This window comes from Falco naumanni, chromosome 14 (genome assembly GCF_017639655.2).
Source record: "Falco naumanni isolate bFalNau1 chromosome 14, bFalNau1.pat, whole genome shotgun sequence".
Taxonomy (NCBI): Eukaryota; Metazoa; Chordata; class Aves; order Falconiformes; family Falconidae; genus Falco; species Falco naumanni.
The window spans coordinates 12,722,498-12,738,693 of NC_054067.1; the positions used below are offsets into that span (position 1 = coordinate 12,722,498).

At 47.4% G+C, this 16,196-nt stretch overlaps 2 protein-coding genes and 1 long non-coding RNA gene across 6 annotated transcripts; 1 reads left to right on the plus strand and 2 right to left on the minus strand.

The window, feature by feature from the left end:
* The first annotated feature begins 8 nt into the window (after positions 1–8).
* Positions 9–14,114, plus strand: LOC121097335. Its single transcript, XR_005830912.1, has 4 exons — positions 9–64; positions 2,646–2,746; positions 12,026–12,088; positions 13,483–14,114. It is a non-coding gene; the product is annotated as an uncharacterized LOC121097335 (long non-coding RNA).
* Positions 1,455–5,927, minus strand: TMEM35A (transmembrane protein 35A). The gene is made up of 2 exons (XM_040614219.1): positions 5,799–5,927; positions 1,455–3,003 (listed from the first exon to the last, which is right to left on the minus strand). The coding sequence occupies exons 1-2, from the start codon at positions 5,916–5,918 to the stop codon at positions 2,617–2,619; spliced, it is 507 nt and encodes a 168-aa protein (XP_040470153.1). The 5' UTR covers positions 5,919–5,927; the 3' UTR covers positions 1,455–2,616.
* TRMT2B (tRNA methyltransferase 2 homolog B) lies at positions 5,862–16,182 on the minus strand. 4 transcript variants are annotated; one of them, XM_040614213.1, is made up of 12 exons: positions 15,319–16,182; positions 14,229–14,283; positions 13,621–13,740; positions 13,095–13,194; positions 12,000–12,070; positions 11,403–11,549; positions 11,168–11,262; positions 10,413–10,627; positions 10,183–10,284; positions 9,884–10,003; positions 8,785–8,884; positions 5,862–7,998 (listed from the first exon to the last, which is right to left on the minus strand). In XM_040614213.1, the coding sequence occupies exons 1-12, from the start codon at positions 15,489–15,491 to the stop codon at positions 7,872–7,874; spliced, it is 1,425 nt and encodes a 474-aa protein (XP_040470147.1). In that variant the 5' UTR covers positions 15,492–16,182; the 3' UTR covers positions 5,862–7,871. The 4 variants fall into 4 exon arrangements, with proteins under 4 accessions (XP_040470147.1, XP_040470149.1, XP_040470148.1 ...); XM_040614215.1 differs by having other exon boundaries at positions 13,621–13,753; positions 15,319–15,434; XM_040614214.1 differs by having other exon boundaries at positions 14,229–14,594; positions 15,319–15,422.
* Positions 16,183–16,196: the final 14 nt, after the last annotated feature.

The following is a 16,196-nucleotide window of genomic DNA, read 5'->3' on the forward strand; positions in this document are numbered from 1 at the left end:
GCGGGGGGCGCCGCCTGAGGCGCCTCGGGGGCGCCGGGCCCAAAGGGCTTAAAGGTGGGGTGAGGTGGGTGATTCGCTGCCGCCCCTTCCGTCCCCGTTCCCTCGGGCAAGCAGGGGGCCAGGCAGGCCCTCGGGTGCCTGGGCTGCCCTGGGGAGCCCTCAGGGGGCGACAGCGCGGCCGGGCCCGGGGAGCCCTCAGGAGGCCTCGGGGCGGCAGCGCGGCCTGGCCCGGGCGCCTCAGCTCTGACAGCCCGGCCGCCGCTGGTGGGGGGTGAAGTTGCGGGCTTGGAGATAAAATGAGGAAAGAAAAGCGCAGGGAGGGAGGGGAAAAGGAAGAGGAAATCAGAGTCGTGGTCTTAACAAAAGGACTAAATGAGTTCCTGGCACCTTGTCACCTCTAGCAAGCAAGGTTTGCAGATGCTGGGGGGAAATGATGGAAGTGACCCAGTATAGATAAATACGGAATTCTTGTTACCGGACTCCAAAAAGAGTCCTCTCTTCCTCTGTAGTAAAGAACATGTAGGCACTATGGCAGATCAGATCGGTAATTCATACTGTTCCAAACATGAAAAGAGGGGGACATTTTTCAGGATTCGCCTACAGTCTGAACTTTTTGCAGGCGTAAGGTTTGCTATGCAGAATATTTTAGATTTATTACTGTGGTATCTAGATGGGCTTTGGTGAAGAACATTACAGAAGACAAACAAAAATGCTTGCTTCGGAACGTTTTTGAGTTAGGTGCACACGTAAGGGGCAGCTGGCCAGAAGGTTGCAGCCATTCAGTTGTAAGTACTTCATGTAGGAATACACACCATGGTGTCATTTTGAGTTTGTGTTTTTATTTGGGTTTGAATTAAAAAGTGATTAATAACTCCAGTCAGGGCATGATAGATGAGGTATCTTTTGGGAAGTAAAGCAAATTCTACATCCATTTGGGATAACCTTGAGGTAGTCTGTAAAAATGAGAGGTTGTCTAATGAAAGCAGTCTGTTGGTAGTTCCCTTTGTTCAGGATGTAAATCTGATAAGAAATAATTAGCCACTCTTTGGGGCTCTAGGATGAGGATTTTCCAGTATATTTGGGACTACATCTGTTTCAGCAGCAAACAACATAAAAAACGAATATACTGCATATGAACATCCATCATTGATTTTTATAGAGATACGCTACTGACGTTTTACTGGAGTTTTAATATCTTTTCTTGCTGCCACATTTTACTGAAGCAGAAATTTATCAGAGACTTATTTCATGTAAATGTTCAAACATCTCTTTTAGATGCCTGTGGTTATTAATATATAGCCCAGTAGTGTTCAGATGGCTTCCATCCTGCATCACTCTGTCTTTCTCTGAAATCCCCCTGACATGATTCTGCCCATTTTAGTTGTGGTATTTGAGCACAGGAAAAATATTTTCAGATGTGTCTCTCAAAAAAGAAACTTTTTTCTGTCAAGGTATTTTTCTCCAAATTTCAAAAAAGTTTATTTTCATGAATAATTAAGAAAATAAGGAAAAACTGAAAACCGACAAACATCAAGAGAAACAAACTCAGAGGTAACACATGCTTCTTATGACACTCTGTAAGATTTCAGATACAACACACAGGGATTCAGGCTCTGGTAAAAGGACTTCCCCCAGCTCACCGAAGCTGTATGTGGGATGAACAATGAGGTACCTGGACACATTCAGACCCTCATCTATCAGCAATAACCAACAAGTCTATAAAGTTGCAGTAGTTGTGGAAAAAGGGATTTTTTTCTTGTAAGGAAAAAGGGACGATGCTAATTGCCAACAGCAGACAGATATTTTGGAGTTCTTTGGGCAGTTCTGCTCCCCATCCCCTCATCAGTGATCTTTACTCTGCCAAGAGAGGTAAAGAGATGCCATTGCCTCATGTGAAGCAAGCAAAAAATGACCGTTACGAGGCCATTGCCCCAGTTTTGGAGCCTCTGCAACGAGTGGAAATTGAGGAAGATGCAAACAGTGCATCCTATATTTTCCCTGGATAACCAGTCCAAAGAAAGAACTGGGCAGAGAGGCAGCAAAGGCTAAGGAATCCCTCTCTCAAACACAGCGAGCAGCACTTTATGTTCCGTAGGGTCCTTTCCCTCCTTGACTATGGAAAAGGAAATGTAGATTCATGAATGGGGCTGCACAAGCCAGCATAGGGACGCTCCAGTTATGTCCTACCCAGCTGCTGTTGCCAAGGCTGCCATGTAGCAGAAGTGCATCCAGGCTAGGTTTCACCTGCCACGGGGCTTGGGGCTGATGCTCGGGGACTGCTCTCCCCACTGCAGCAGTGCCGAGCTTGCGTAACTACCTGCCCAAATCCTTGCCCATGATCTCAGGCTGGTTTTGCAGCTCCTGCTGCAGCCAGAGCTACTTCAGTCGGGCTGCTAACTGCCTCCAAGCTGTCCTGGTGAAAGCTAGCTTGTATTTTTCTATTTTACAGGGCAACAGCAAAGCAAGACTACCGTGTAGACATACCATGTGTCTCGCAGACCCCAAGTGCAACTTTATTTAGACAGACAAGAAATATAAATAGGGAAATAAAAAACAAATTTTCTGGGTGATTCTGGAGAGAGCTGCCTCGAGGGTCCGTATTTCTCACGCACTCAGCTAGGATACCTTCATTTTGCCTTTTTCAGGAGCTGCTTCATGGAGGAGTGGCTGCTCATCCCCATTCACTGACAGGATCCTCTTTTCTGGCGGCTGCTCCTCAGGCTGGCGGGCAATCAGCAGACGACAGGTAAGCAGGATCCCAAAGACTAGGGCATGGGCATAACGCTTGAGTGGATCCCCCACTAGCTGGTGGAAAAAGAGCACAGCCAGCACAAGGAGGAGGAGGAGAAAGTTGGCCACGTCTTTGGGGCGACCAGGCACCAGTGTCATGACAATGCCACACGCCACTTCTAGGGCACCAATGCTCTTGCGGAGAAGGATGGAGCTGACTCCCATCTTCTTTAGCATGGGAAGGGCCCGCACGTAGCTTTTGTACGCTCGTTTCTGAAATCAAGCAGTAATAGCGTAGAAGATCATAATGTGAGAAAGTAAAGGCAAAGGTGAATTCCATTGAAATAGATTGATGTGCAATATGACCTAAAGATGACTTCAATCATCACAGACCCCTCTGGCACAATATTCAATCTGTACCCCTAAAGCTTCCACTGGAGGGATATTAACACCACCAGCGTGCAATTCCCCCTTTATGAGCTGTTGTCTACTCACTGGAAAACAGTTCTGCAACCTAGCACGCACCTTTGGAGCTAGGACCAGGCCAGGTATACCTTCTCCTGAAATCTGAAGTTACGATTGCTAGAATTAGCAATGCAGAACCATGTTGTTAAAAAAAAGGTACTTCTCTTAAAGAGTAGCTCATCCTTTATAATTAAATAACACACCTAGTCCCTGCAGAGCCAAGGCACAGCAAGTAAAAACAGAAGTCTCTTTCTACCTCAAAGCAACTTACAGTATCCTAGCATTACGGGCAGTACAGCCTTAGCATGGTACTAGATGTCAAAACTAAGATTCACCAGCCCTATCCTGTGCTTAAATACCTTATGATCCTTTCTTTCCTCACATGAAAGCAAGCTGACATTTGACATCCTTTGCTGTCTGGTTTATGCTGGATTTAGAAGCATTGTAAGTTGCAAGACTGAGCCTCCTTACACGGCTGCCTCGTTTCAGGGAAGAAACCACCTCTCCTTACACACGTTCAAGTTCTTGCATTTGAATATCAAGTGCTCATGGGCTTATTGTTTTTGCTTGTTTTATCTTTTTCAAACAACTATTTCCTTTTCTTTATATTTTAATAAAACTCCTAGTTATTGGAGACACCGAAATTATTCCCACTTACACTTGAGATATCCGTGCAGATATTCTTGCTATTGTGTTCACTGCTTTCTAATCAGGGAAAGGGAAATGGAAGCCAAATCTCAGGTACAGTGTTGTTCAGCTCTCGCAGGTGCTGATCAGATTGTAGATTTACTTATATGTGATTTTGGAAACCTGCACTACAGGCACACAGAACATCCCAGTTCTCTGCAAATTTTGCTGCTTCCTTCTAAGAGGAACTGACACTTTACATGTGGTTAAAAAATATACAGCATTGTAATTTTTGCTATTAAATAACTAAAGATCTCACGACACAGTTACTCTAAGAGTACACATTGTAAAGATGCATTTTAAATCATTGGTGAATAAAACCTTTCCCTTAGAGCAGAGTATTTTTAAACAGTTGTGAAAACCACAGCTTTTTAAAGAAATATACTATCAGCCTGTCCTAGAGTACTCTGGTATTTTAATAGACAAACTGTGTCTCTGTTTTTTGCTGAATGAAAAACTGCAAGTTTGGTGTTGCAGGTAGGTGACAGAGGTTCTCTATTTGCTGGGGTCAAGAAGCCATGCTTATTGATTGGCAAGATCAGGTTTTCACTGTCTCCATTACATGACAGACCACCCTGCCAGCAGCACAACAAAAGCATGAAAGCCTAACGAGCCATGAACATGTTACAATGTAGACTATTAAGAATTATGGTGCTGTGTAATACCCGAGTGCCTCTGCTTTCCTTTTGTGAAAACGGAGATCACTCCTACCTGTAGGCCTGGCTCTTGGTAAAACAAAAAGGGATAGAGAAGCAAAATATTTTACAGAGCAAGGATTTTGCAATGCCTCTAAGGTCTCAGTGCTTTTTTTCTGTCCCTTATGCAGCAGAACCTTAAGAACTTTGTTTTCTGGGCATTTTATCTCAGTCTTTTGCCCTCGAGTTACTCCTTGGTAATTCTTCTCTGTGAAATCCCTGTGCTGGGCTGCTGAAAAGGCGCTGCGATTCAGATGTTATTTGAGAGCTAAGGAAGAGCAGCTGGGCAGGTGGAGCAAAGGGAGAGAACAGAATGTGCTGGAAACTTCCAGCACTATTTTTTAGGGGCACAAAAATACCAACGCTTTTCAGCCACTGCAATAAATATAAGGGGGGGGGGGGGGGGGGGGGGAGTGCGGCAGGAGAATAAACAAACATAGACAAGGAAGCAAAACGTGGCAGCCAGTCCCTCTCCTGCCTGCAGATTGCAAAACTCTGCAGCAGAGTTGGCCCTGGGCAGAGAGGAACACACACCAGCTCACCAGCTGAGAAACGCACACAGTGGCTTCTCCTTCCTCTCCTCACCTCTCTCCCATTAGGCAAGAGGAGAGGCTTATTTCCCAGGGTAAAGAGAGTAATAAAGTGGCAATAATATCATCTGCTGCCAGCTAAGAATTTCAAAGCATTTCATGGTCATGAAATAATCCCTGCACAAATCTGGTGAGGTAGGGACAGTCAGTGTCACTATCTTTGCTTTAAAGCATGGAATTTTGAGGATGATCACCTGGCTGCTAAAGCAGGCACCTGGTTTTCCTACTCCCAGTCCAGGGGGTATGTATTCCACCAGGGATCAGCTGTACATGCCTACTACATGTCTGGCAGTTCTTCGGACCTTGCTTTTCAGACATCCCCATCTTTTGCAGGCATCGGTGCTGTGCTACCCTGTTGTCCTCCTCCCCTCCCCCATCCTTATCCACAAGGATGGGCTCAGACAGAGCCCAGGCAAGGGCTGCCAGGATATCCTTGGCACTGCGTATTATTTGTTTCTCTCCGTGTCCATCAAATAAAGAAACAGATAAGCTGCTTCCCTCACCCGCCCGTTGCTCAGGGCTCCAGCGCAGTTACCCTCCATGTACCCCACTGCAAACACTGCGTCTGCCGCAAGGTTGAGGGGAGAGAGCCCTAATACGTCTCCTTTCGTGCTGCCACTGCCGTACTCACCATCTCATTGTAGGCATCTCTGCTGAGCCGAGGGGTCAGTTTGATGGTCCCCATAAAAACAAAGAAGAGCCCCAGGGCCACCGAGAGGGCGACAATGGTGATAGTCCTGGGAGATGCCATGGAGCTGCCAGGAACCGGTCCTGGGAACCGCTCCTAGTGAGGCCTTCTCGCTCTGGCTGCCAGCCCGGGCAGGAGGTAGTCAGTCACCATTGAAGGAGATGAGGAATAAAGCTGCAGAGGCAGCGAGGATGACAGCGGGAGGGGGATTCAGCCTCCTCCACTCAGCAACCTCCGGGTCCTAATGCCCTGCAGCCATAGCCAGGCAGCTCCAGCACCTGCCGAGTGATGGCCTTCCCACCGCTCCTACCATTAAGTCATCCTCTGTTTTCTTGCACATTCCACAAATTACCCACAGAAAGCAAAAACTGAGCCAGTCCTAGGGATGCAGGATAGCAGCTAAACGTATAGCACAGTTGCTCACTAGTGAGAAAACGAGGACATGTTAGCAGAGTGCACAGGAGTAACCTGCTAGGGAGGAAAAGTGGTCAGAGGTCTCTTGTACAGAGGCAAGTTTCCTGATCCTCTGTTACTTTACGATTTAAAGTCATTCTCTCTCCCCCTCCAATTTGCAAAAAATTCCCTTTGGACAAAAGTGTAGCCAGGCTAAGCAGAAATCCATTCAGATCTCGTAGTGAGCAGTCTGGGTATAATTATACAAAACAGAACTGCTAGAAAGCTGCATCCCTCACTATAATCTGAAAACATGAGGCTGTTAACAGTGTGCAAAAATCTTACACTTGTGGGGTGGTACAAGTGTGACACATCCTGTACCTGTCAGGAATCCCTCCATCACCTCCCTTTCTGGTGCAGTAAGTCTCAAGTCCTAAACCCATATATTTTAAGCCCCCACAGCTTGAGAGCTGGTGGTTGTTATTATTCCAGGCTCAGGGTTCCTTAGGACTGGAGTTAAAAGTCTGAAAAATACAGGCAGCTCTCTGTTTCCTTGGGAGTTTATCAGCCTCGGTTCACCCAAATCAGACAGGGAACTCCTGTTTCGGCGGAAAGAGTAAAATTTAACAGCCTGACTGTAGAAATGTGTTTTGCTACTGGTCAGCCCTAGACAACCAAGATAACCAAAAAGTGACTTCAATACAACATAAAAAATAAAAGGAGCCCTCAAAACAATGTGGGAACTCTGCTCACTCATGCCTGCCTCCAAGTTGCAGCAGCTCTACCTTTTGAAGAGCTGGAGAAAACTTCACATAACATTGAGGGTCACAGCTTCCCAGTCAGTGAGCATGGCAGGACAGACACAAAACATAACAAATTTTTGAATTTTCTATTGCAGAGCAACTTGATAAGGAAATAACTTGCAGCTGCTGTCATTTTCACAGGGCACTTCGTGTTTAGGTATCACCAAGCATTAGTTGAGAAGGGGGAGGCAGGTGTGGAAGGAAAGACACCGAGATCTGTTTTCTCTTAATTTTGTTTTATAGAAAAATCTTTCTAATTGCCTCCAATTTATCCATGTGACTGATAGTGATTCAATATTAGTTTTGGAAGTTTAGACATGAAGTACTTCCCTGACCCCAAAAGTCAACGTTTTGCCAGCGAAGCATGAGGATTTCTACTTCCTATGGTTTCTTGATATCAAGTTCACTCTGAACTTGAAAAACACCTGAAACATCCTTGAAGCAACCAGACAATTAATGGCACAGCAGTATTAGAAAACACAGTGGATTTTAGTACTTCATATTCACATGTTGATTGTGAAAACCCACAATACCAGGGAGAGGGTATTTTCCAGGCTGCTTTAACCAACAGACCAAGAAGTTTTGCAGGGGAGGGAAAGGGTGCTGAAATGCTACAAAGAACCTTTTCACCCCAGAAATCCAGGTGTTTCTATACAGAACAGTGTAGTTAGGACACCCAAATTAAGAGCAAAAGCAAAATTACTTATTTTTATACAGCTTTCAAGAAAGTAAGTTAAAATCCTAACTACTTCAACTCCAGTGTTCAGGACAGTAGGAGGTTGCTTCCCAAGCTCTCAGAGCTGGCATACATGTCTCCTTGTCAGCGGGTGAACAGCAGCACCAGCTCACAATGAACAGTATGAGGAAACATGTCAAAAGGTACAGCCAAGGTGGGGGCAAATGGCTCTCCTGCCAGCTTCTTCCCTGGGTCAGGTGGGCAGCACAGCCTGTGGAAAGCAAAGAGAGCATCCTTTAGACCAGTAGCAGAAGCCTTCCCACCGTTATTGGCAGCACAACAGCACAGAGGATGCACTAAAGAGGTACTGTGTGTTTCGCTAACATCTCTCAGAGTCTGCAGCAGACACAGGCTGAGGTCTGGAACCATCAATACTGAATCCCAAACCAGCACTGAAAACCTCACGGAAAAGCTGAAGAGCCAGTGGCAGGTTTAAGGCTCCCTTTCTCACAAGCCATCCCCGCTGAAAGACATCTTAGGACTTAGAAAATCATTCCTGTTTTGTGCTGCCTTCATTGGTTACCTGCAGACAGACTTATCACCTGCAAGTGGGCCTGCCCCAGATAAAGACTAAACCAATGACTAATCCCCTTCACTTCACTGGCTAGGGGCCAACCTTCCTGCAGTTAACCCAGTGGACTCTGTATCCCACAACCAATGGGCTGTTTTGTTGGGGAAGGATGCACAAAGCCATTATAGCACATCTGCGTTATTTTCTATTCCTTACTATGTACTAAAGCATCCTGCTGGAACATAAACCCCAAAGAATACCCACTACCTTAAAGCAGCGAGTGCAGCTTGCAGATAAACCCAAAGTGAATGCAGAAGCATAAACCACTTCTCACCATGCACTGACTAGTCCTGGATCACACCTGAAGGACTCATCCAGTGAAATTCAGTTGTAACAAAAACCTTCCTAAGCCAAAGTCAGATATTTATATCCTTGTCTGGACATAACAGGGTCTGTCACTAGAAAGGAAGAAAGGAGAGTGCTCACTCAAGAAAGTTCCTCATGGCGTCACCCTCTGGCTTGCAGGAGATGTAGAGTAGCCTTTGGATGGACTTGCAGTTTCGGATGGCTTGCACAACCCTGTAATCTGCAAAGAAAAGATGCAGTGCTTTCCCAGTGACCCACCACCACTGTGAGCTCTCCAGAACACAATTGCACAGCAAGCATCACAGAACTGCACTGGACTGTCAAAAATACAGGGGGGGGAAAAAATACATTTTTCCATGTTCTGTCTCAGATGCAGGCTCTCAGAAGGCCAGAGATGCGACCCATGCTGCTAACAGCTCTGCTGATTTGGCAGGATAGAGCAGTGGGAGAAATCCCTCTGCTTCCCAGGGGGATGAACGATGAGAGGAAAAATTATTACTTAGGCAAGCAGAGGCACGTAAAACCTTCCACACACTTATAAGACTGCATCAAGGCACCAGGATCAGCTTGAGACTTCCCAGTACACACTGGAGCAAGTCCAGTGAGATCACTAAGACAGTTAGAGGGCTGGGGCATGGCATACATGAGGAGAGTGTGAGGGATGGGGTTATTCAGCCTAGGGAGGAGAAGGTGAGCAGGGATCCATTTGCTATCTTCAGGGGCCTCATGGGGGATTACAGAGAAGATGGACCCAGAGTCTTCTCAGAGGGGCACCAGAAGAGGATGAGTCAACAGAGGCACTGCAGCAAGGGGAAATTCTCATTAAATATATTGGGGATAACATTTTCAGCAGAGGGTATCCACCCTTGGACACATTCAAGCCTCAACTGGGCTTTACAGCCCTGTGCAACCCTACAGAACTCTGAAGCTGGCCTTGCTTTATTTGGGAGATTGCACCACACACCTTCAGAGACTCCTCCTCTCCTAAATGGTTCTGTGAGTTATGGAAAATGGAAAAGAGATTAGACCTATCTGCTTTAAAAAGAAAGCATGATAAAGGCACTGAAAACTGCAGACTCTATGGGATTTTAGCTGCTGTAAGCAACAAGGTAAGAAACTACAGACTAAGCAAGCAAAGGTTTGGAACCAGCATAACAGGTCTCACAGAACTTTTTCAAAATTCTGTTTCAAGATGAAAATAAATAGCATATTCTCTCACGGAGCCCAGCCCGAGATGGGTTCACCACAGCAACAAGGGGTCGGGCATCCTCCCACGATGACAGGAGTTGTGGTAACACGGCCTCTGCCTTTCCACTGTGAAACTCACAGTTTGAAATTCCTGTGAAGCAAAAAGCAACCACATGAATTGAGCAGTCAGTCTCACCAGATGTTAGGTATAACATGAAGTACCACCCTTTGCTGCATGGAGGTAACTTGTTGTGATCCTTCCACTCACTTCTGCTTCCAATTTTTCAGCAGTTAGTTTGAAACTTTCTGCCACGGTGAGTCTGAACTCACCATTAAATGCTGCATTCCACCTGGCGTCCTCTATTGCCTTCTCCACCACCTCAACACCAATAACCTTGGACACTTGGTGAGCCAGAGAGAGACCAATTGCGCCTGGAAACGAGGGAAATAAAAATACTCCATAGATTCATGCCAAAGAAAAAAGCCTTTAGATAGTGGGGATCATTTCTGGCATGCAAAGCACCAACCCTGGGAGCCAGGTTCACACAGCCACTGCTCACCCGTTCCACAGCAGATGTCGAGGAGGATGGTGTCCCCACTGGCCTGACTCAGCTCCCCAACCACCTGGTACAGAACTTCTGCTCCACCTGTGTTTACTTGGAAAAAGGCATCTGGAGAGATGCGAAACTTCAGGCCAAGCACTTCTTCAAAGATGTGTGGTTCTCCATGAAGGAGCTGGAAGGGGGACTGCTCATGGGAGCAGCGTGTCATGGTGCTAGCAGAACACACAAAAACCAGCTGTTAGGAGGCAGCTGATTTCCATTTCCATTCCTGGGGTGTTCATGTGCAAGAGAGGATGGTTCTCCCCCCCACCAACATTTATTTCATTTGAGCCTTTCAACAGGATCAAAGAATTTTGATTCTTTGTAAAGGACCTGTAACTTGCACAGCCTAGAATTCATTAAAAGGATCAAAATGACTTCACAGAAGACAGCAGTCCTAGGGCTATTCCCCAGTTTTGCTGCTAATGTGATTTACTGCCTTGGGGAAGTCACTGTAGGGATTTTTTCCTTTAGTTTCCCAGGCTCATAACTCCCATGAGGTAAATCCATAGTGTATTCAAGTATTTAAAGTCTGGAAAAACAAAAGATGTGGCCATCTTAAAACCACGTCTGCAATAGGTATCCAAATATCTGTCACTCTCTGCAAGCACTCCCTGAACTGGTAGATTTGAATTTGATCAGAGAGGGGAAAAAAAAAAAAAAAAAAAAGAGGTGGCTTTGCTTCCACTGTTTCCCAGTGTCAAGACGTATACCTCTCTTGGAAATAAAGTGAAGTCAAGGCACAGGCTCTTCCAGGTCCAGACGTGAAGAACTCCTTAAGCAGTGCTTTCTGAGTAGCCAGTGCCTCCTGTCAAGAGAAAGAAAGGAAAACCTGGCTGTTTGGATAATCTGGTTAGATGCCTCTCCCCAGCAATATACCCAGCGATCTCAGGTCAGCCAGATACCTGATATGCCTCTTGCCAGGGGCCCTGTCCTCCGCATGCTCACCTGGCCCAGCTCCTGGGGGTGGAAGGTGATGATAGCCATGGTGTGGCCGCGGCTGGTGGTGCGTACCACGAGCTCCCGCCAGTGTCCGCCTTTGTGGAAGAGGATGCAAGGGTCCAGGGGGGAGCAACGGATGAACTCCTCATAGTACTGAGCAGAGGGGAAACAGCACTTGTAGTACAGTGAAGACAACTGCCCTGGTCTTAGCGTAACTCTGTGCACCCCAAGTGGGTGGCCCTCCCATCAGTATCATCTGATTTTTTGATTTGATTTCAATACACTGAGTGAAGGCTCTTTCCAAGTTCTTTGAATACAAGACATTTTAATAATTTCAATTTCTGATTCTTATGTATTTTAATTGATTGGCAGGAATTCATTGTCACTTGATTAACTTTGTTTTTTGGGATAGTTTAGATGCTGCAACATTAACATGCAAATTTTAAAAAAATATTTATCCATCAACCAGAGTCAAGCCTGAAACTTTTCAGAACATGAAAATGGACTTGAAAACACAGCGTAATAAAATGACAATGTTCTCCCAAATAAGAGTTATGGCAGTCCTTTTATCCCACAGTTCAGGTACAGACAGGACTTATTTACCTGGGCTACTTGTTTGTGTTTTGCAGGTATGTTCTCCATGTGGTTGGCTCTCACACAGACAATATTTCTTGCTGGAGAGAGACAAACAGGTATTTAATTGTTTTGTTTCAAAGCACATAAACCACTGTAGCATCTGACATGATAAACTGCGAAGGGGCCTTCCCCCTGAATTCTCACACAGTACCAAAAAAAAAAAGAAAAAAGAAACGAATGAAAGAAAAAAAATGGTATCTAAGTGCCCCACTAAGACCTGTGATGTTCTGGGTACCCACAGTCTGCAGGACCTGCCAGTAATTCCTTTTGTCAGTAATTACTGTCGCTAACTTTCATGAAGATGTTTGAGCTCTGGGAGCTTTTTAAATATGCTCTAGCAATTCCCAAAGGAGCCACTGCACTGTTCTTAAACTAAGGAAGCAGAGCAAGCTGTTTTTCTAACTAGAGAATAATGGTATGGGCTTATAGCAGCAAAGCAGTTTAGGTTGCCTGGAATACAGCACTCCCACGCTTCAGTTTGAATGCTAAACTTCTGCTGTCAGAGGTAAAATGCACCCATGGAATTACTTTTTTCAATGAGAAAAGTACACAGCAACCACCCCAGCGCCTCTTGCTATGGATGTGGACAAGCAAAAGCTAGTGTTGATGGTGTCAACAAGTTCACCACTCGCAGCTTGCAAGGAGCACATGCTCACATCTTTGTTGCACAAAACTAAACTGCCTCACATCCCAAATGCTCCAACCTTGCTCTGCTGCCTATGGACACACACACCCTACCATGCTCTCCCTGCTCAGCACAGGCTCCTGGAGCATGCCAAAAAACACCGGTACAGCATAACTAAGATTAACAAAGCTAAATCCCAGAAGGGCTGCTACCACAGCTGTCATCCTTACTGCTGTATTCAGCAAATTAGAAGCTGGTGTTTCTTAAGAAGCTGATGAACTAAGATTTTAAAATTGCTGTCCCAGGGTTGGTGGTGTTTCTGTTGGCATCTCCCAGGATTCAGGCTTTTAACTAGAGCAGAGGCTGCCACAACAGAGCCTTGCCCCAACCCAGCCCATGCCAGCAGTTTTCTATCCAGCTCCTTGTCCTGCACTGACCTCTGCCAGTTCCCACATACAACCCCACGGTTTTGGGGTTCCCATCTGGTCCTCGGTTCACAGAGAAAGTAGATTTGTTTCGGTAGCCGTTAATGATGGGCTGAGGGAGAAAAGAAGGAAGATTAAAACTTTGGATGAACAGAAGAAATAATGGAAGAAAGGCAAAACCCAGTCTGGTTGTTCTGTTGGCAACATGGGAAGATACACATGTTGTACAAATGTACAATGTACAAAATGCAGAAACGGAACTTGTGCATGAGACCCTCAGTACTTCCCCTTGGGAAGAAATGGCTTTCTGACAGAATGGTGACAGGTTTATCAGGGAAGGCTTGGGAACAAAAAAGGATTCCTAATCACTGGGCTTTGTTTCACTCTCTGGCATTTACAGGCTGCAAAGCAGAAGCTAGCAAGGACTGCCACAGACACATTCTCTGCAACTAAATAATCCCCACCATGAGACTCTTGAGGAGTTGAGGGAGAGGCTGTTGGTGTCTCAAAGGGGGCGACATTCCCATGAGATACTCACTGAAGGGACTATAGGCTGGAGAGGACAGCAGAGTCCACCAGGTTTCTGCACATCTATGCCCAGCTCCTCAAGACGAGACGCCAGTGTCTGCAAAATCTTCCTCTGGCTTTCATACTTCACCTGCAGAGGAGTCCTAAGCCAGAAACACTCTCAGAGGATCATATGATAGTGGGCAGGTCTTCATCACCCACCTCTAGGAAGGCCAGGAGGGAATACTGCAAGTGGGATATAGCCCCAGAGGAACTCTGCCTTTCTCATCACCACAGCTGATACAATGGGGAGAGCGAGAAATCCTATGTTCATGGTCCTCAAGCACTGGTCTGGAGCAACTGGTCAAACCTGAAGCCCCAGTGAACCAGCTGGCCCACACTGGACAAGATCGCTGTGTGAGCATCCATCCTCTGTGCCGTTAGTGATCACACATACCACCCACAGGGAACCTCCTAGTTCTATCCTTCACAATGACTGAAGAATTAAAGCAGCAGTAAATTGGGTCTGAATTGTTTACAGCATTAAGCGACTAAGATGCTAGAAGCTGTTGCTCAAGGAGGATAGGAGGGACTGTTGGGGCAACATGACACAGAAAAGTCCACGTAAGCACATCTTACCTGTAGCTGCTCTTGATAGGGAAGTCTCCATAGTGGAGTCGCCACATTTGCTAACCTGGAAAGCACAACATCACGGTCCTGCCCAGAGCTACTTGCCTCCTGATACTTATGGCATAATACCTCCACCAGCTGCTTCATGGGCAGGACTTTTCACCAGAGCTGGCTGTGAACATGCAAACTCCCTTTTTTTGTTAAAGGGATCAGGGAGGGAAAAAAAACCCAAAGTGCAGGCAGAGAACAGGAAAAAACAGAGATCATGTTGTAGCTTCAGATGGGCTCTGTTGCTTTCTCCCACTGAATCAGGGGCTTAGGCCACCCCTTGCTGCTCCAAGGACAGCCCAAGTCCCATTGTCCTGGAGTTTTCCCCTAAAAAAGCAAGATGCTTCTCTCATCATTCAGTGCATCCATCCTGCATCATCTACCTGCTCACATTTCCAGCCACATCTTTTTTGCTAATGCTTTACGGGATTAAATTAATGACAGTGAAACGCACAGTTCGTGTGTAGCAGGCAGGGAATTGCAGGCTGCACACTCTCGCTGACCCAGCCACCCACCCAGCAGCAGTTTAGAGATAAACCTTCGAACTTGCCATTACTTATATCTGAGGCAGGGTGAGCAAGACCAAAACACATAAAAGCCGATTAAAAAAACAAAACAAAACAAGACAGAGTAAGGGGTGAGGTAGATGCGACTCAAGTCATCGTAACTATCCCATCAACTACTGACTCACTGAGCCCATGGAGAACCTCAGCCCACAGCTGGATAAGCTGCAGTTATTGCTTACTGGGATTTTTGGAGCTGCTTCCAAAGCAGTCAGTGCCAACTACTTTCAGGCACAGAACTCTTATCTTTACGCTTGCTAGTACGGCAGCTGCTCTGCTCCCGATCCTTTCTTCTCAGACTTTTTCATTTGACTTTTCCATTATTCCTATCCCCAGGCCAAGCACCACGGAAGCCAGCTGAGCCCTGGCTCTTCTATCCCTACCGTGGAGAGCGAAGTGGAGGCCACTGAATGCCCCAATCCCCTGCTCTTAATTGCTTCAGTCGCTCGGTGCTTTGCAGGAGCTCGGCCGTTTCGGAGGAGCCGTACCTGTGCTCCCAGGAGGAGGCTGGCAGGCTGCAGCCGCCCCTGGACTTTTTCTTCTCCTTCCGCTCGGCTGCTGTCCTCTTCTCAGTCAGCAGGCTGCAGTGCCGGCAGCTCAGGAGACCGCTCCAAGGGTGGAGGTGCCAGCGCAGCAGCCTCAAGGCGCAGGACAGGGACATGGTGGCAGCAGCACGGCGAGCCCGCCGCCCCCCCCGGCCGGCAGCAGCCGCACACACGGAGGCGGGCAGCCGGCGGCCGGCCCCGCTCCGGGAACAGACCCACTCCGCTTAAAAACACCCGCGGCCGGCGCGCCCTGGCGGGAGCCTTTCTGCTTCGCTCCGGTCTGCGGAGGGAACGGCCAACCAAGCGGGGACGTCCCACCGCGGCCGCCGGCGAACGAGCCTGCAGGCCCTGCGCGGCCCCGGTCTCGCGTGAGGAGCGGCCCGCCCCGCCCACCTCCTTCCCGGGCCTCGCGGGGGGGGGTCCGGGGGAAGCGATTCCGCCGCCCGCGCAGCGCTCACGGCTGGGATGCCCCGCGTGCCTCTGCGCGGTGCCGAGCGCCGCCATGTGCTCCAGCGATGGCTGGGTGCACCAAGGGCAGCAGGTTCCTTTCTTTCTTTCCCACCTAACGAACTTGCCTTCTTTGCCTAAAGACGGGAAAAGCTCCCAAGAGGCAGAGGCGCCCCGCAGCAGGCCGGAACGCCGGCTGAAGAGAACTGCGCAAGCAGCCCATTCCCAGAACTCATCCCTCTCCGCCTCCGCTGTTCATTTCGCTCCTAACCGCCCTCAGCTGGAACGGATTTGCCATCTTGCAGTCTCACGGTCTCAGTTCCCCAGGTGGCCGCTGTCCTACAGAAAACAGTCAGGCCACAGCCACCGGTACC